The sequence below is a fragment of the Anolis sagrei genome, chromosome 1, assembly GCF_037176765.1.
Source record: "Anolis sagrei isolate rAnoSag1 chromosome 1, rAnoSag1.mat, whole genome shotgun sequence".
Taxonomy (NCBI): domain Eukaryota; kingdom Metazoa; phylum Chordata; class Lepidosauria; order Squamata; family Dactyloidae; genus Anolis; species Anolis sagrei.
The window spans coordinates 240318756-240337863 of NC_090021.1; the positions used below are offsets into that span (position 1 = coordinate 240318756).

Sequence of the window (19108 nt, forward strand, 5' to 3'; positions counted from 1 at the left end):
GTGTTGTGATACTGATAGGAATTGTGATTAAATAACATCTGAAAATTTGCTATTTTTTTCTCACAGGAGACCATCAACTTTCTGTGTTCTCAAGTGTACCTGTACTTACTTACTTAGGCGATCCCTCATAGCCCGAGGATGATGGTCCTTCAAGTGTAGTGTCTTGGCGGTGGGTCCATAGGTGGCTGTGGAGCCCTATTCTTGATCTGCATGCTCTCCTGCAGTGAGGACATTGGTTTCCAGGTGGAAGGCAGTCCCGGTCAGGATTGGCTTAATGCACCTTCCTATTGGCAGGTTTCTCCCTTTCGGCTTCCATTCATTCCTCTTCTAATTCTGCAGCACTACTGGTCATAGCTGACCTCCAGTTAAAGCACTCAAGGGGCAGGGCTTCCCAGTTCTCAGTGTCCATGCTACAGATTTTCAGGTTGGCTTTAAGCCCATCTTTAAATTTCTTTACCTGTCCACCAACAGTATGTTTCCCGTTCTTGTGTTGTACCATGGCCGCTGATGATTGGACTTCATTAATGGAAATTGGGATTAGACTTTCCCAAATAGGGGTGTTTGCTAATATACCTTTTCCTTGTGTTACATTCTAGGAGGATGTGTCTGGATAACCAGTTTAGTTCTGCTTCCCTTCTAGGCCCTGTCAGTTTCCTATGTAATAGTTGCCATACTGACTCCTCTGCTTGCTTCTCTTCATGTTAGCCTAGCTTATATTTATATTTAAAGTTTTCTGCTTTAAACAGCCCATAATATGCAGGATAGCTTTTTAAAATGTATTGTAATTTTTAAATTATTGCCAAAGTGCACCAAAACGTAGAGTTACAAGTTGGGCTTGGTAGATGTTTCTTCATTTGTTGGTAAATACTGTAGATGCAATTACTTTGACTTTTAAACTGAAAAGTGAAAGCCGGAGCTTTTTCTTTTCAGTAAGTGATTGGATGGCGGGGATGGGGTACCTGCAAAAATTCTCATTTAGCTGCTGAAGCTTCCTGAAATAGGTTTTGCAGAACTCATAAAATGTGACTACAGAGGTAATTGCTGGCAGGAGTAATAACAGGTAAGCAATTCGTCTTCATTGCTTGAAAGAAAACACTCTTTGTGTCTTTGTGGAGGAAACAGTTGAAACCTGGTCATTTTGTCCTCTTCTCATTAGTGTTGAAAACAACTGTGCATTGGCGGTAGCTCTCAGTAAGGCTTGTTTTCTTGCATTAGGCAGCGTGTATGAGGAAGTACTAAAAAGAATGCTGGCTAATGATTGCTAAGGTTGAATGACTGACTGGGGCAGGGCAGCTGCAAGCAATAGTCAGGTGGGATAGTCTTTCTCTCCTTTCAAAATGTTCAAACTTGGCAATGTAAGTATGCAAAATGTCTGGCTCTTTATACCCAGATAGTCTGAAGGCCAGCTGCTTTTTGCTGCAGCATTTCTTTTGGTGGATGTTTTTCCCAAGCCATTTATGTTAATAACTTTCTCTTCTCCTCTAAAAATAGAAAAGGAGATGATTTCTAACTATTAAACAGGGTTGTGAAGTTGGTACGCCAAATCTTCAACTCTAGCTTCTTCATAAAGGGCAAAGGCATACTAATTTGTAATAATACATTTACTGTAATAAAATGGAAGCCCAAGGCATTTGATCACCAACCTGTGAATCATCAGGCTGCCTAAACGGATCGGACATAAACTATATTTAATTAAATTTTAAGTTTAAATATATCATATATTTTTGTAACATTATAAGTACAGGCAGTCCCTAAGTTACAAACATCCGACTTACAAATGACTCATAGTTAAGAACGGGGGTGAGACAATAGGAAGTGAGAGAAAGTTACCCCTAGGAATAGAAACTGACTCCTGGAAGAGTTTATCATGGGAAAAGATGCCTCAACTGAAACTTTCTCACCAGTCCTTTCCACAAGTCAAAAGTTTCAAAATCCAATTATCAGAGGGACAGGAAGTGGGGTGATAGCAAAGCAAACACAATAGGAGTGTTTTCTCCATATGACCCAAAGCGTGTGTGTGTGTGTGTGTCTGGAGCTGCACTTTAAAAAGGTACCCGTTCTGACTTGCGTCCAAATTCAGCTTAATAACAGATCCACAGAACCTGTCTTGCTCGTAACTTGGGGATTGCCTGTATTCCTTTTGAAGTCAGAGTCAGTATATTTCCGCGAACTCCACCTTCACCCAAAATTGCTTCTGTCTTTACAGCTCAGCAACTATGGTAAATGTCCTTTTTCTTTTGCATTTTAATTTTTTGGGACATATAAATGATTGTCAAGGTTATCTAAAGCAGCGGTTCTCAACCTAGGGCTCACAACCCCTGGGGGGGGGGGGGTGTCGATCAGCCATTTGAGAGGGGTATCACTGCCACCTCCTCCGGACCTGCCCCCTCTGCCTCCCTGGCATGATTTTCCCAAAAAAATGGGAAACAAGGATTAAGTTTCAGTGGAGACACTTTTCCCTTTGATAACCCTTTCAAGAGTGAACTTCCTTTCCAAAGAATAGATTGAGCTCCCTCCCTGTTGTCTCAGACCTGTTCTTAACTAAGACTACAGGAACAACCTGTAGTCTGAAGAACAATATCGTCACACAAATGTGGACAGACCTAAGGTATGAAGTTATGAAGTAGCAATGAAAATAATTGTATGGTTGGGGGTCACCACAACATGAGGAACTGTATTAAGGGGTCACGGCATTAGCAAGATTAATAACCACTGATCTAAAGGCACCAGATCTCATCGGATCTTGGAAACTAAACAGTTAGCCCTGGCTAATACTTGGATGGGAAACTGCCAGAGAATACCAGATGTCTATAAGAGTGAGGAACTGGTAAAGTCACCTCTGAGTATCCCTTGCCTGAGAAAACTCTATGAAATTCACGAGGTTGCTATACATCAGCAGACAACTTGAAAGCGTAGATACACATACATGTAGTCTTCACTTGGGCGTGCCGCAAATTGTTTAAAACATGACATGCATCTCAAACTACATTGATTAAATGGTGGATTAGTTGGTGACAGGCTGGAAGAGATAGAAATTTATCTGACTGAATTGTTTGTGAGCTGAACGGAGCTTGCAGAATTACATCATTTTTGGAATGTGATTATCTTCAAAGCTGATCAAAACGTCTGCTTTCCTCATGTTGCTGTGTTAATCATATTTTAAGCCAATTCTAATCGCAAAGGAAGGAAGAGCAGGAGAAAAATACATGGTAATAGTTTAGCTTTTCACTAACAGATAGCAAAAGAAATAGGACAGTGGAGATTTCAGTAACAGTTGTGATTATGCTGTGTTAGTTTAATAGTGAGCTTGTTTCAGTTTTGCTAGCATAGATTGCACAAGAGTCACAAATAAATTACATGGATTCTGCAATGCATATAAATTATGTCTTCAGGGACATGCAGTTGTCCTTGTGTGGTCCGAGATGCTGTGGTGCAGTCTATAAATTCTTGTATAACTTTTTAAAACAAGGTTAGCAAAATCACATGTTGTGAGTGCTATAACTAGTAGGAAAAACAATACTTGCACAATTGGATGACCCTGCATGATGTATCATAGCCTCATCAAAAGTGCTGGGAGTTGCTACTTAGCCATGCTGTAAGTATTAATTACGTCTCTTTCTCCTTCCTATGTTGGATCCATAGATGCCATCTGCATTATGGTTCCCCTGCCTTCTCCATGGATCAGAGAATGGAGTAGCTTGGGATTGGGCTTCATGTCTTGAGGTATCAGTAAAAACGCTGAAGTGCTAAATAGTGGCTTGCCATGTAGAGTGATTTTAAGGATTGGAAACACAATATGTGTGAAGTTCTTTGAACCACTCAATATGTACCATATAAAAATGTTAAGCATTTCTGTCTTATGTGTATATGTGTTTATTTCTTGCTGTGACTTTATAGTTAGATCCTCTGTAGAAGTGGATGTAATCAATATGAGGGAGAAGAGTCACTGCAGCTCTCCTTTAAAAAATAGCTATTTTGGCCCTGTAACAGAATACAATAGAATTCAAATTATACTTTGTTAGACTCAAAATATGTCAGCTTTTGAACCACGTTGAATTCTCTATAAATCCTAAAAAAATCATGCAGGGGAAAAAATCAGTGTCTCTTGCCTTTGAAATAGTAGATACAATCCCAAATCTTAAAAAGAGCTCTTATGGTATTGCTAGTCGCGATTGTGTAGACTAGATTTACTTCCTCAGGTGTGTGTTGTGCCTAGGAGCAGACCTTTGTAGACAGGCTAGGTATGTGGCTATCCATAATAATGCAAAACTTGTGGCTCTGATAATAAGGTAACAAGTTCTGTTTCAAAGATGGTAATTGAAGAACAAAGACAAGGAAGATGTTGCCCAAAGCTGAGTAGATAACCATATGAATGATGGAGGGTGTTATTGGGGTGTAGTGTGATGTTCGATTGGAATCAGAAAGAAGATATGATAAATTGACCAAGAGGACCTTCATGAGGCTGGGGTGATAACTAATAATATGTGTAGTGTGCCATTTTGCAATAGAATACTATTGCTGCCCCAAACTAGATATCTTGAGATTGAATGCAGCCATAGCATTTAAAGTTGAATCAAAGTGCTGTAGTAATGTTTTGTGAAAGGAGTGTGCCTAAGGAAACATCTCAAATAGGTGCAGATTGGCATGATGCCTGATGCCATCTCTTCCCCTTCCCAACTTGATTTTTATATGAAGGGTGATGACGATAGCTCATATGTTGCATTTTCACTTCTCTGATATGCTAGGGTCTCCCCAGGTTGCATATACAGTTTGAGCCATGCTTATGAAATTTGCAATAGAGCAACAGAAACTACTTACTGGGAATACATCCCAACTTTCCTGACCCTTAGGTCCCAGGTAATGTACCACAGTAGTTCAGGGATCTGACTGTCCTGCAACTGATGGGTAAAAGGGGACAGTGATTGAAGGGTCCGACTGTGATACAACTTGTGTGCTTTTTATTAGTGATTGTCTTGTTGCTTATTTTACTTGTTGTTGTTGTTGTTGTTGTTGTATGCGTTCAAGTCATTTCTGACATAACAATGAACCTATCACTGAGTTTTCTTGGCAAGATTTGTTCAGGGGGAGGGTTATTGCCTTTGTGACTTACCCAAGGTTACCCATTGGATTTCCATGGCTGAGCAGGGATTCAAACCCTAAAATCCAGAGTCATAGTCCTACACTCAAGCCCCTAACATCATGTTGGCTCTCAGCAGATCCAGTAACATGCGTTTAGTAAGTTCTTTATTCTTTTTTAAAAGCCAAGTAGAGATAACAGTTAAAGAATCAGCACAATTTCACTTACTGGTGTGGTTCAGCTGAGCTACAAAACATTTGACTTCACAAATTTCTTATTCTTCTAGGCCTCGAAACTGTTATGGAGTTGTTCCCAGTCCTGTTAGTTAGGAGCACATAGCCTGAGGAGATTGTTGCGGCAGTTTCTCTTTCTGTGTGCAACCTGTCAAAATAAATAGCCTATCCAATTGTTGCACTCATACTTGCCTGTCCATGAATCAGACTTTTTACATCTCTGGTCCTAGAGAAAAATAGGAGTATTAATGCCAAATACTGTTTTTAAAGAAGAGTGTCTCTGGCAAAGATCCACATACGCTACCTACTAGTCACTGTTTTTCAGGGCTGTTGTGGAAGGCAGTCATTCCAGTTTCCTTGAGGGGCAGGTGATGTACAAATTAATAATATTGCCATCATACAGTAAGAGGAGCTCTTGGCACTTCTTGTCAGATTGTTGCATGAAGCACTTTTGTAGATTGCCAAATCTTTTTTACCACATTCCCATGAAAGATGCCACTTTCCCCTCCCACTCACAGTACATGCCTACAGGTGCCTGTGAAGCACAGGGACCTAATAGGCCAACAAAAGTTTTGCAGATTAGATCTTTTCTCAATGTCTTTCCAAGATATTTAAAAAAGAAAAGAAACAGTTGTAGTCAGTAGCCACAGGTATGATGCCAGCCCTTGATACATTGAGGAAAATGAGAACAAATGATAGAATCATAGAATCAAAGAGTTGGAAGAGACCTCATGGGCCATCCAGTCCAACCCCCTGCCAAGAAGCAGGGATATTGCATTCAAATCACCCCTGCCAAATGGCCATCCAGCCTCTGCTTAAAAACTTCCAAAGAAGGAGCCTCCACCACACTCCGGGGCAGAGAGTTCCACTGCTGAACGGTTCCTAATGTTCAGATGGAATCTCCTCTCTTGTAGTTTGAAGCCATTGTTCCGCGTCCTAGTCTCCAAGGAAGCAGAAAACAAGCTTGCTCCCTCCTCCCTGTGGCTTCCTCTCATATATTTATACATGGCTATCATATCTCCTCTCAGCCTTCTCTTCTTCAGGCTAAACATGCCCAGTTCCCTAAGCCACTCCTCATAGGGCTTGTTCTCCAGACCCTTGGTCATTTTAGTCGCCCTCCTCTGGACACATTCCAGCTTGTCAATATCTCTCTTGAATTGTGGTGCCCAGAATTGGACACAATATTCCAGATGTGGTCTAACCAAAGCAGAATAGAGGGGTAGCATTACTTCCTTAGATCTAGACACTATACTCCTATTGATGCAGGCCAAAATCCCATTGGCTTTTTTTGCCGCCACATCACATTGTTGGCTCATGTTTAACTTGTTGTCCACGAGGACTCCAAGATCTTTTTCACACGTACTGCTCTCGAACCAGGCGTCACCCATTCTGTATCTTTGCATTTCATTTTTTCTGCCAAAGTGGAGTATCTTGCATTTGTCACTGTTGAACTTCATTTTGTTAGTTTTAGCCCATCTCTCTAATCTGTCAAGATCGTTTTGAATCCTGTTCCTGTCCTCTGGAGTATTGGCTATCCCTCCCAATTTGGTGTCGTCTGCAAACTTGATGATCATGCCTTCTAGCCCTTCATCTAAGTCATTAATAAAGATGTTGAACAGGACCGGGCCCAGGACAGAACCCTGTGGCACTCCACTTGTCACTTCTTTCCAAGATGAAGAGGAAACATTAGTGAGCACTCTCTGTGTTCGTCCACTTAACCAATTACAGATCCACCTCACCGTAGTTTTGCCTAGCCCACATTGGACTAGTTTCCTTGCCAGAAGGTCATGGGGGACCTTGTCGAAGGCCTTACTGAAATCCAGGTACGCTACATCCACGGCATTCCCTGCATCTACCCAGCTTGTAGCTCTATCGAAGAAAGAGATCAGATTAGTCTGGCATGACAATGTTTTAGATGTCTATACAGTAATAGACAGAATATGGGAAACAAAGAAGAAATTGAAGTTCTAGTGCAGAGAGACTTGGTGGTATGACACCCATAATTAGAATATAACAACTGAAGGATATAATTTGCTCAGAAAGAATATATGAGAAAAAAAGAGGGGAAATTTCATTTTGCATTAGTATTGCATTGGGATGAAGGAGGGATACATGGGGGAGCAGGTTTTGGTTTTAACTGAAATGTGGGGTTATATTGATAGTTTTATCATGGTTTTATCTATTTTGTTCTCCTGTTTGAAGGATTTTAATGTTTGTGTTCTGTTTGTAAGCCGCTTTGGGTCTGCGTTGCGGTGAAAGGCTGGATAGAAACATCCTAAATAAATAAAAATGAAAATAAATATTAATTTACTTATTCATAAATCCACACAACTAATCAAATTGGACCAGTGGGAGTGCATTTGGGCAAAAATAAATGGAAAAGAATTAAAAACAACACTGTGTGGTAGCTGCAGGGCACCAAAATGGAAGATGATACTGTTCTGAAGGAAACCTCAGAAATCTCCTAGAAACAACAACTGGTAGTAATGGGGAACTTCAGCTATACTGAGATCTCCTGGGGGACTTAACTCTGCTAAGCATAGGGTGCCCAACACGTTCCTGATGTGCTTTGCAGATAACTCCCTCTTTTTAGATGGTGGAGGAAGGAAAAAAGGAATCAGCAACCATGGACCTAACCCAACAGGGAAAAGTTGGTCACTGAAATCAAAGCATTTCTTGCATGGTGGGTTGGACTAGATGGTGATCTCTTCCAACTTTGATTCTATGATACTTTATTAGGGAATGACCATGTAACGATAGAATTTATGACTGAGGGACAGATTAAATTGAATATACCATCAAACCCCCCCCCCCCCCATTTCTCAACACCTTGCATTTTGATTATCTGCTCTCTTGACCAATTAAAATCATTACCCAGTATACTTACTTACTTAGGCAATCCCTCATTGACCGAGTAGGATAGTCTTCCAGGATCAGAAGTCTTGTGAGTCTGTAGGTGGCTGTGGAGCCCTATTCTTGACCTGGATCTTCTCCCGCAGCGAGGGCATTGGTTTCCAGGTGGAAGGAGGTCTCGGTTGGGGTTGGCTTGATGCGCCTTCCCCTTGGCACGTTTCTCTCTTTCACCCTCCATTCATGCCTCTTCAAATTCTGCAGCACTGCTGGTCACAGCCAACCTCCAGCTGGAGCGCTCAAGGGCCAGGACTTCCCAGTTCTCAGTGTCTATGCCAGAGTTTTTAAGGTTGGCATTGAGCCCATCTTTAAATCTCTTTTCCTGCCCACCAACATTCTGTTTTCCATTCTTGAGTTCGGAGTAGAGCAACTGCTTTGGGAGACGGTGGTCAGGCATCCGGACAACGTAGCTGGTCCAGTGGAGTTGATGGCGGAGGACCATCGCTTCAATGCTGGTGGTATATTCAATGCATGGTCCACTTTTTTGACTACACATCCAATTAATGGGTCCTGGTTATGTATAATTTTAAAAGGTCAGAAATGCAATTTTGAGGCTGATGCTACTACACTGTTGTATTGTATTTGGACTGAATGAAAAGATGTCTCATTGCACAATGCCTCAGCAACCATGTACACTTTATTATTATCTGATGTCATCTTTCTTTCAGTCTGTTCTCTTGTTCTCTTCTGCCTCAGAGTGTAGAGCTAGTTCTAATTATTTTAAGTTTTATAGGTGGCAAGAAAAAACTTCTTGATAATGAGAATTATTGGGCAACAGAATTGCCTAGGGAGGCCTTGGGGTTCCCTTCTTGGAATGCCTTCAAAAAGTTACTTTTGCAGAACAGCTACCTCCTGGGAATAGTTGTTACTGGAGATCTCGCATTGATCAGGAGGTTGGACTTGGCAAGTTTGTGAATTTAAAAAATACCACTGCCCGCTTCTCTTATCTTCGAAGCAGTGATCTAAGATACACTTTTCCTTGCAGTGTTGTGAAAGAGAGCATGGGAAAAGTGTTCAGATAACTATCGGTCTATTCATACAGCTTATTTCAAAATATCAGCACTCTTGGGAAATCTTTAACAGTACAAAAGAGGGATTAGCACGATTGGTGTGGTGGGGATGGGAAGGGGATAGACAGATTTTCTGTTATTGTTGAAAAAAGCAAATGGCCTATCTCAAAATATTATTTTCTTATGCACTTTATTTTGCATTTTCTCATTAAACCAGTGTTGTTGCTAGATAATTTACTTTATCATCCTGAAGGTACTCTTGTGAAGAATGGCTCTATGGATGGCATAACAAAGAGTTCATAAAACACCACTTTAGGTAAAGCATGAAAGTAAATGTTACTTGCCTTCATGACTCTAAGGTAAATCCATGATGGAATTGTCTTAGCAAGATTTTTATAGGGCATTTGCCATTGTCTTCCTCTTAGCTGAGACTTGCACAAGGACACCTAGTAGGTTTCCATTGGTGAGTGGGCTTTGAACCCTGGTTTCCCAGAATCCTAGTGTAACATTCAAACCACTACATTACATTAGTTCTCATTTTTGAAAATACTTCTTTAAAACAGGAAAACTCATACAATACATCTTGGTTGAGAAAACTGCACAAGATAACCTATAGATACGAAACAGCTCTCATATTTGGCCATGCACTTAATTGCATCAGCTAAAGAGAGAAAATAGCCTTTCTTTGATCTCTTCCACACTAGTTATATCACTTCGGTCCTCCTTTAGCTGCCATGGACTTGATGTATACTGTATGTTCTGTTTATATTGTCTGTTTTGATAAGACCAGTTGGCTGATCAATAAAATTGTTTTGTTTCACTTTGGTCCACTTTTAGCTTCCATGGCTATATCCCATGGAAATTTGGAATTTGCAGCCTTGTAAATTATATTTAGAAGTTTGAGCTAAGGAGCTCCTCAAGTCCCTCACCAAAGTATAGATTCCTTTGGATGTAGCTATGGCCATTGAACTGGTATTAAAGTGTGATAATTTATAAGGTGAAGGAGGCCCTAGAAAATGGCCAGAATGCATTTAAATTGGATCAGAATAGATGCTTTGTCCTCTGCCACCACCTCTTCTCCATCTTCTCCATGAAATTATGCACAAAAATTCAACAACAGATGGTACCATAGTGACTAAATTCTGATTCAGAGCAGTGCCAAAAAGGAGTGCAGTGTGCAAATAAATTGCAAATTGAAGATGATTGATGATGTTGGAGACGGAAAGCTTCCTGTGCTCATGTAACATACATAAAATGAAATGGCACATTCTTCTCCTTCCTGCACTCACTTTCTAGTGACTTAAATTCATAGTGAAAGAGACTATTTGGGAAAAGGTGAAATGACTTAATTGCCTTGCAGTATTTATAGCAGGCACTTAGTTGAGCTGCTGCCAATGCCAGTTTCCTTGTCCCCTCATACATTTATTTTTGTAGTGCTGGATCCCCCAAACATTTGTTTCCTCTTGGTACCTCTTTGCTCAGTCCCCCTTTTTAACTCTCTCAGGAAGTGGCTCGTTTCATCCAGACATTTACAATTTCATCTGTAAACAAAAATAAGTATAGTTATCCAATCACGTATTCTAGTTGTGCTGACAAACCTAAATTATAGCATCTTAAAGCAGTAGGATCTTATCACATTGGGTTATACTCAATTTCTGAGATTCTTTGCATGTGATTCTGAATGAGTCTTATCACATGAGGTTTGTCTCATTTCATCAGTGATCCATTGGAATCCATCTGCAAAATGTCACAGAAATGGAGTAATTGCACACGGGGTTCTAATTTTGTTTTTAAAATTTACAGCTGTTTTGAGGTGCTGTTTTTACTGTAAAATCAGTATGCATCCCGTCAGCTGTCATGTGATGTCTCCTTTGGATGTGTGTCTGGAGGCAGATTCTGCTGACCCTGGAAGTCTTTGTGATGGAAGCAGCCACCATTTCTCTTTTAGTCATTTACAGGAAAAGATCTCTGGGATCAACATGCTGCTTTACATGTTGTTGTTTTTGTTGTTGTTGTTTTGACTGAAATCTATGGCATTTCTTTCCTCCATTATATCGTGCCAAAGGGTAGCAATCAGGAAAACCTATTACTGTACAGAATCAAGATCTTCTAAAACCTCGTGAGAATGATAGTTCGAGACTTCCAGGCTATATCACTAGAGAGAAAAATAGGAAAAAAAGATTACCGTATTACACAAATCTAATGTGCACCTTAATATAACCCATATAACCCAAAAAGATGTATATTAGATACAGTATAAGTTGTTCCCCAATGCTATGGCCTCCAGGTCAGGAGTTTGTCTGTGGTCACCTCATTCAGTGCCTACAAGACACACTGGCACTCTTGATTTTTTTTAAAAAAGGACCTTTGTTAATAGTGATAATTTGATTGGGAGGTCAGTATGATGTAAAGTGAAGTACCAGCCTTCATTACAATCTTTATTTGTTAAAGGGGGGACGGACGGGTATGGTTCCCACAAACATTCCAAAGAGAGACAAGTGACCATACTCAGTATTTTATTTTGAATCATGCCTTGCTGACCAGGAAAAGAAAAGCTGCTTTCTGTCTTTGAAATATCAGCCTAGGAACCAGAGAGAGTGGTTCGGGAACAGAAGAGTGTTTTACCCATGCCGTAGGTTTTCTTTAATGTGTTGTGCTTTGCTATTTATTAAGGTTTGGCAGTGTGGACTTTTGCTTTTCTTTTTTGCATTCTTTTGTGGGTGTCTTTCCTTCTTTTAAATGTTGGTATTGTTTAGAGGAGAGTTATGTGAAACATTTGCCTACATTTTGTTTCCTGTTTGTAAAGTATCATCCGACGTGTGTGCTTTTAAAAATTTCTTTGTTTGTATTCCTTTAGCCATTACCACTTTGCCTTCAGTAAATTGGGCATTACTTACTTTGTGGGGGAACACACATGATCCAACATGGCTCAGATCCCACTTCTGTCTTGTATTGTCGGGCAGATTGTTTTCTGTGGATCAGTGAGAATTTGAACCCTGGTCTTCAGAGTTGTAGTCCAACATTGGGACCACAACACCACACTGGTTGTTATCTGTTCACTTTACCAATTCGATTTTTAATACAAGGATGCAAATGCTTCTAAATCAGGCATGAGCAAACTTCATTCCTCCAGGCGTTTGGGACTTCAACTCCCACAATTCCTAACAGCCTATCAGCTGTTAGGAATTGCGGGAGTTGAAGTCCCAAACACCTGGAGGAATGAAGTTTGCCCATACCTGTTCTAAATGAATAGTCTTTTCAGTATTTATAACAGATCATACCAAGATCAAGCAGTGGAGTTCAAAATTACTGATAGAAATCTTTGCTGTGAAATCTGTTTCTGGGAATGGATTAATAACTTCAACATTTATGTTCTTTCCAAATTAAATAAAAACAGAAATAAATCCCATTCTTCCAAAATACTGCCCATCATAAGGCTCTTAGACTAAGTGGAATATGTTTAAATCAGTAAGTTATATATATATTTAAAAATAGAATTAGTTAAGCTTAATGCTCTAATTCAGTGGTTGCTACTTCATAACTGTAATTTTGCTACTGTTATGAATTGTAATGTTAATATCTGATATGCAGGATGTATTTTCATTCACTGGACCAAATTTGGCACAAATATTCAATACACCCAAATTTGAATACTGGTGGGGTTGGAGGAGGTGTGATTGATTTGGTCATTTGGGAGTTGTAGTTTCTGGGATTTATAGTTCACCTACAATCAAAGAACATTCTGAACTCCACCAACGATGGAACTGAACCAAACTTGGCACACAGAACTCTCATGACCAATAGAAAATACTGGAAGGTTTTGGTGGTCATTGACCTTGGAGTTGTAGTTCACCTACATCTGCTGTGGACTCAAACAATGATGAATCTGGACCAAACTTGGCACAAATGTTCAATATGCCCAGATGTGAACACTGGTGTAGTTTGGGGGGAAATAGACCTTGACATTCTAAGTGTATCAGGAGGGAATAAAGGAAATGTACTCTGTAAGTGCTCAGGGGTACTTCCCATACTTCAGGATTCAACCTGTTGAAGCTTGGCATGTCTTAACTCTGGGACAAGTTGTTGGGTAAGATGGAAAGTTTCCATGAACAGGAAGGTTGGAGGCAAGGTTTTCTGGGACAAATGAAACCTTGGTGTGTGAAGCATTGCTGTGAGGAAAGTGAGGCATGGAACGAAAAAGGCATTCTTCAACAAAGACGAAAAGGATGTATGTGTTTTCTGGTTATAATTTGTGGCCAACAGCAATACTCAATCTTGGAAGGGAGGTGATGGGATTTTATTATCTGTGGAAAGCATCCTGTCCCTCTCTGTCTCCGCTGTCTTTCCAGTTTTGTGGGGGAGGCTATAGTTCCTGAGGGGAAAACACTCTCAGTTCGGTCTGTAATACAGTTATTAGTCATTTTAGTTCAAGAAATGTCTGCTGTGGAGTCATTGACCGACCTTCAGCTAACCACTTATTATTTTCTCAGCTGTAAAAGGAGACCAGGGTCTTCTAAATCAGGGCTATCTAATATGTGGGACCAGCAGTTATTTTTTCCATTCTTCTAGGCTACAATTGTGTTTTTAGTTTTTTCATTTCCTAGAAATTCTCCAGCGGCAAGCAACTATTGACTTATTGACTGGCAGCAGTCCAGGGATCACTACTTTGAGTAACACAGCTCTGAATGGTATCAACACAATACAGTCAGAAATCCATATCCACAAATTCTGTATCTAAATCCAACAACTTTAAAATATTCAAAAATTAAAATATTCCTAAAAGCAAATTTTGATCATTGCCGTTTTATATATGGGACACAATTTTACTATGCCATTGTATACAAACCACAGGGAGAGGCAGGCAGTAAATATATTATTATTATTATTATTATCCTTATCATTATTGTTGTCATTATTATAATTACTGCTGCTACTACCACTACGACAACTATTACTACTGAGCATCCATTGAGTATGGTATTCATGGAGGTTTTCTGGAGCAGATAGTAGTACTTTATCCATTCATGCAATACTGCATGAACGAATCATGCTTGTCTAGGTTTAGTCTAGGTTAGCTGGGCAGACTGCACTCTTTGTTTGCCAGGTTAAGCTGCTGTTCTTTGCCCCTGCTCTGTCCAGTAATGTAAAGGAATGTCCTTGTTTTCATATAAATGTGTCAAAATGGATGGTGTTTTCATAGAAATTGGTATATTAAAAAGTTATTTTATTATTTCAGTCTTTATTCAAAACTGGTGAATGCAATGCTCATACTTTTAATATGAACCACTTGATGCCTTACACCACACAAATATAATGAATCAGTAAATAATTACTTTGCACAATGCTATTTGTACCTGAAATGTTTTGTTGACACCTGTCTGTGGAAAACAAGAACTCAAGTGAATTTGTCTGCATCATACATTTGTCTGACATTTTAAAGGAGGTGGTCCCTTTTAAAAACCTCACTAACTGAAACAAATTTATCATTGCATTGAACAAATGATAAAGTTATCATTGCATTGCTGAGAAAAAAATCTCCTTTCTCATCAAGAGGTAAAACCAATGGCCAATTCAACAGCATATTTCCATCTTGCACATTATTGTGATATTTTATTATCTCTTATCAGTATTGCAAGATGTTATTTTTCATTACCGTGGCTTGCGAAGTGTCCAAATTACTGGGGATTTACAAATAGTTGTGAAGGTTATTTTTAAAAGGCCCGGAGATCTATTTCAGGCTAGAAATGACCAAGTCTAAAGTTAGGTGAAGGACTGTCTGGTGGATAAAATCGTTTCTGCTCTTTTGCTATTAAAGATGTTACTGAAAATAACTAAGTGACAGGAAGGACAGTTTAACCTTTTTGAAATGGGAAAAATCTATAACAGAAATGGGAAACCAAAATAAGAGAGAAAGCGGGATGGAGAATCCAAGAAGGGTGGATACGGGACTTCAGGAGGGCATATTTGGCTCCAGGGTGGAAAGGCTCCCCATTCCAGACATTCAGAGAGTGGAATCCTTTAAGAGGATGGCCATAAATGTGTCACCAGTTTGCAACATACCTTACTTGTCTATTCCAACTAAATTTCAACATATGCCTTCCTAGCATGCTTACTGGGAATCTTTCCCCATAAATCTCTTGCTGTATATGCTTTTGTTACCCCCAGTCTAAATCAGTGTGGCCCTCCCCAGTTGAGTGCAAGCAAATGTCTGTTTACTGAGGATAACAAATATTACTTCAGCTTATTTGAAATGCTGACAAGCTTCTTTTTCATTTTACCAGCTTGGTCTTTGATCTCTGATTAATCGTGAGCATGATCTGCCTAAAAGCTTGACCTCTTCCATGTATAAAATTATTTAGAGAAGGAATGCCCATTATCAGGCCCATAGCCAGGATTTTGATTTGGGGGGAGGGGGCTGGGCTTGATGGGGGGGGGGGTCAGGATCTACCCTAGCAAACCTTTTGTATCGTTATCCTAATGCCCCCATGCATATGGGATATATTGAGTGATCAGATCATGATATCAGATCATGATATGAATAAACATAACAGTTTAAATAATGTACCAGTAAGGCCTTCTCGCGGACCACCCTGAGAATTTCGGGGGGGGGGGGGCGCAAAGCCCCTCAAGCGCCACCTCCCCCCCCCCCCCGGCTACGGGCCTGCCCATTATAAGCTGCTTTGATTTCTTCTCAATATCCATGTAACATTTTACACTCACGTTAAGGAAACAGAAGATACACGTTTCTCTTCTTCTTTAAGTGGTTGACATTTCTCTGCTTCCATAAAGCCTCACGCCGAAACCTCAAAACTGATAGCCTACCTTGTCAAAATGAACATAGGCAGTTGCATAAGGCAGCTGTTTGTGAGTACATAGGAACGTGTGCGTGTGTGTTTAAAAAAAAATCTAGGTGATGTACTTTTGCACTTTGACTTGACGAAAAGGACATTTTTCAGGTGTGGCCCTGTTAGCCAAGATAGCTTTGTGTTGAGAAATGGATTCCAATAGTCAGATATCCAAGCAGGAAGTCCCAGTACTTCATTCTTTTCATAGTTTTGGTGGGTGGCTGATTCATACCAGACTATCGTCGTTCAATATTTGATCTGTGAAATTCTTGTTCTCTGAGCTGCCAGCTGTTGTCTTAAAACCATTTATACACAACTAAAAATGAAGGGAGGTGGGCCTGTGGTGATAATAGTGGTCAAATATAGAAATGGCCCCTTTACAAGATAGAAGATCCATTTCTAAATTAACCATATATTCATAGAATCAAAGAAAAATAGAAGAGACCTCGTGGGCCATCCAGTCCATCCCCCTGCCAAGAAGCAGGAAAATCACATTCAAAGCACCTCACTGTAAAAATGTGCCCCTGGTGGCGCAATGGGTTAAACCTTGTGCCGGCAGGATTGATGACCAATAGGTTAGTGGTTTGAATCCAGGGAGAGTGGGTTGAGCTACCTCTGTCAGCTCCAGGTCCCCCATGTGGTGACATGAGAGAAGCCTCCCACAAGGATGGAAAAACATCAAACATCTGGGCGTCCTATGGGCAATGTCCTTGCAGACGGCTAATTCTCTCACACCAGAAACAACTTGCAGTTTCTCAAGTCATTCCTGACACACACACACACAAAACCTGTACGTTTCACATCAGGACAACACATTGTTATCTCATCTGGATTATGATGAAAGGAATGATTTATAGTTTCTTTTAGGATTTTGAAGCTGTTCACTACATTTGAAATAACTGATAAAATAATAATAATAATAATAATAATAATAATAATAATAATAATAATCTTTATTTGTATCCCACCACCATCTCCCAAAAAAGACTCGGGCAGCTTACAGGAAGTACCTAATAGTGCCATAAAACACAAATACAAGTGAAATTACATCAACATGTTAAACAATAACAATATTAAAAGGAATACGTATTGATGTTGATTACCTACTGGAAGTGAGAAGAAGAAAGAGCAAAAGCTGTTTTGTTGTATGTGTCATACCATTTCACTCAGGCAGTTTCTGAAAAGAATGAACGGAGCACAGTAGTATCTGCTGTTCTCTTAGTCAATCGTTCAGTTTCTAGTTAATCATTCAGTTTCTAGCACATAGCCTGATGTAAATATTTATTTGATACCCGCATGATTCAGGCTGTATGACTTACTTATTCTCTGGGCTGCTGATTGGATGACTTGTCATGTGATTGAAGACATCATTGATTTCCATATTACACAACAGCAAATATGAGTTAAATTCATTGTACCTGTGTTTTCAAGGTTGTTTATAAGCTCTTTGGCAGCTGTTCCACTTTTTTGAGCTAGGGTAGTCTCTAAAATTGAGCACACTTTCTGAACTTGTGTCAGTTCTCTCATTCTGGTTGACTACACCTTGGCAATTGTGCTCATGCAATGACTAAATGGTTACGAAATAGGGCCATGCTTTAAACTTGTTACTCTTCATTGGTATAAGCCATCTGGTGCAGCCTGTCTTTGGGAAGCCAAGCATGAACACAGGCAGGATCATTGTATTTAGCTACACAAGTATATTGGTTTCTGGAGTTGGGGGTGGAGGGTAGTATTGCTGACCTGTCTAGAGAGGTCAGCTATCATGGTTATATATCCTCCCCAAAAGAATGGTTTAGATGGTCTAGGATAGCATTTCTCAATCTGGGAGTCGGGGGGCCTCCTGGAGGGGTTGCAAGGGGGTGTCAGAGGGGCCACCAAAGACCATCAGAAAACACAGTATTTTCTGTTGCTCATGGGGGCTCTGTGTGGGAAGTTTGGTCCAATTCCATTGTTAGTGGGGTTCAGAGTGCTCCTTGATTGTTGGTGAACTATACATCCCAGCAACTACAACTCCCAAATGTCAAAATCAGTGCCCCCTCCAACCCCATCAGGATTCAAATTTGAGCGTATCTGGTATTTGTGCCAAATTTGGTCCTGTGAATGAAAATACATCCTGCATATTAGATATTTACATTACAATTCATAGAAAGTAGCAAAATTACAGTTATGAAGTAGCAATGAAAATAATTTTATAGTTGGTGGTCACCACAATATGAGGAAGTTTATTGAGCGGTTGTGGCATTAAGAAGGTTGAAAACTATTGGTCTAGGAAAATGCACCTGAAGAGCACATCATTTCTCCCCTGGTCATAGCCTTTCAACCAGAGGAATATGTGACTCAAACCAAATCTCTGTGTTAGAACAGACAGAATAGAAATTGTGGGAGGGGATAATAGGACAGATATCAGAATCCCTAACCTTCCTAATCACTTTCAGTTAATGTTCATTCTCTTGAAGCAGACTGGAATACTCGTCTGAGAATGAAGTCAGGGAACATAGACTTAAACTTATGTTTCTTTTAAATGTCTCTGCAGGGAAGACTCACAGCCATGATCTGGAAAGCCTAATCTTCTGCATTTTTGGTGATGGAGCTGAAGGTCTGGGTGGATGGTGTCCAGAGGGTGGTATGTGGTGTCTCAGATCAGACCACTTGCCAGGAGATTGTCATAGCCTTGGCACGTGCCATTGGTAAGTAATCTTTTACTTTTCTGTCTAAGCCTGTAGCTCAACCCTAGAAGAGGGAATTTCAGCAGGCTCTGCTTGTCATGCAACAATCAGTGCCTACTGAACTTCTCTCTTTTGCATTACCAGGGTTATAGGAACCCTTTCCAGTTTTCATGCTGACACCCTAGTCACAGATGGAGAGGAACAGAAATCTCCCGCTTGCAAATGTTCCATCCTCCTCCTTCCATCCAGCACACTCACTCAAGTCCCAATTTAAAATCGCATCCCATATAAATTCACTCCCACCAATCTCAGCCACTCCTATCTTAACATCTAATTCTCACAAATATTCCCACATCCTCTTTCCAAT

The 19108-nt window shown here is 40.1% G+C and overlaps 1 protein-coding gene across 3 annotated transcripts in view; it reads left to right on the plus strand.

Moving 5' to 3' along the window:
- The window catches only part of RASSF7 (Ras association domain family member 7), a 135180-nt gene that overhangs the window by 99568 nt on the left and 16504 nt on the right, over positions 1 to 19108 (plus strand). For all 3 annotated transcript variants that reach the window (XR_009631076.2, XM_060769507.2, XM_060769499.2), the window contains exon 2: positions 18609 to 18762. Coding sequence is in view for 2 of the 3 variants with exons in the window: in XM_060769507.2 (XP_060625490.2) it covers positions 18660 to 18762 (103 nt within the window). In the remaining variant the exon portion in view is untranslated. The remainder of the gene's footprint in view (positions 1 to 18608; positions 18763 to 19108) is intronic.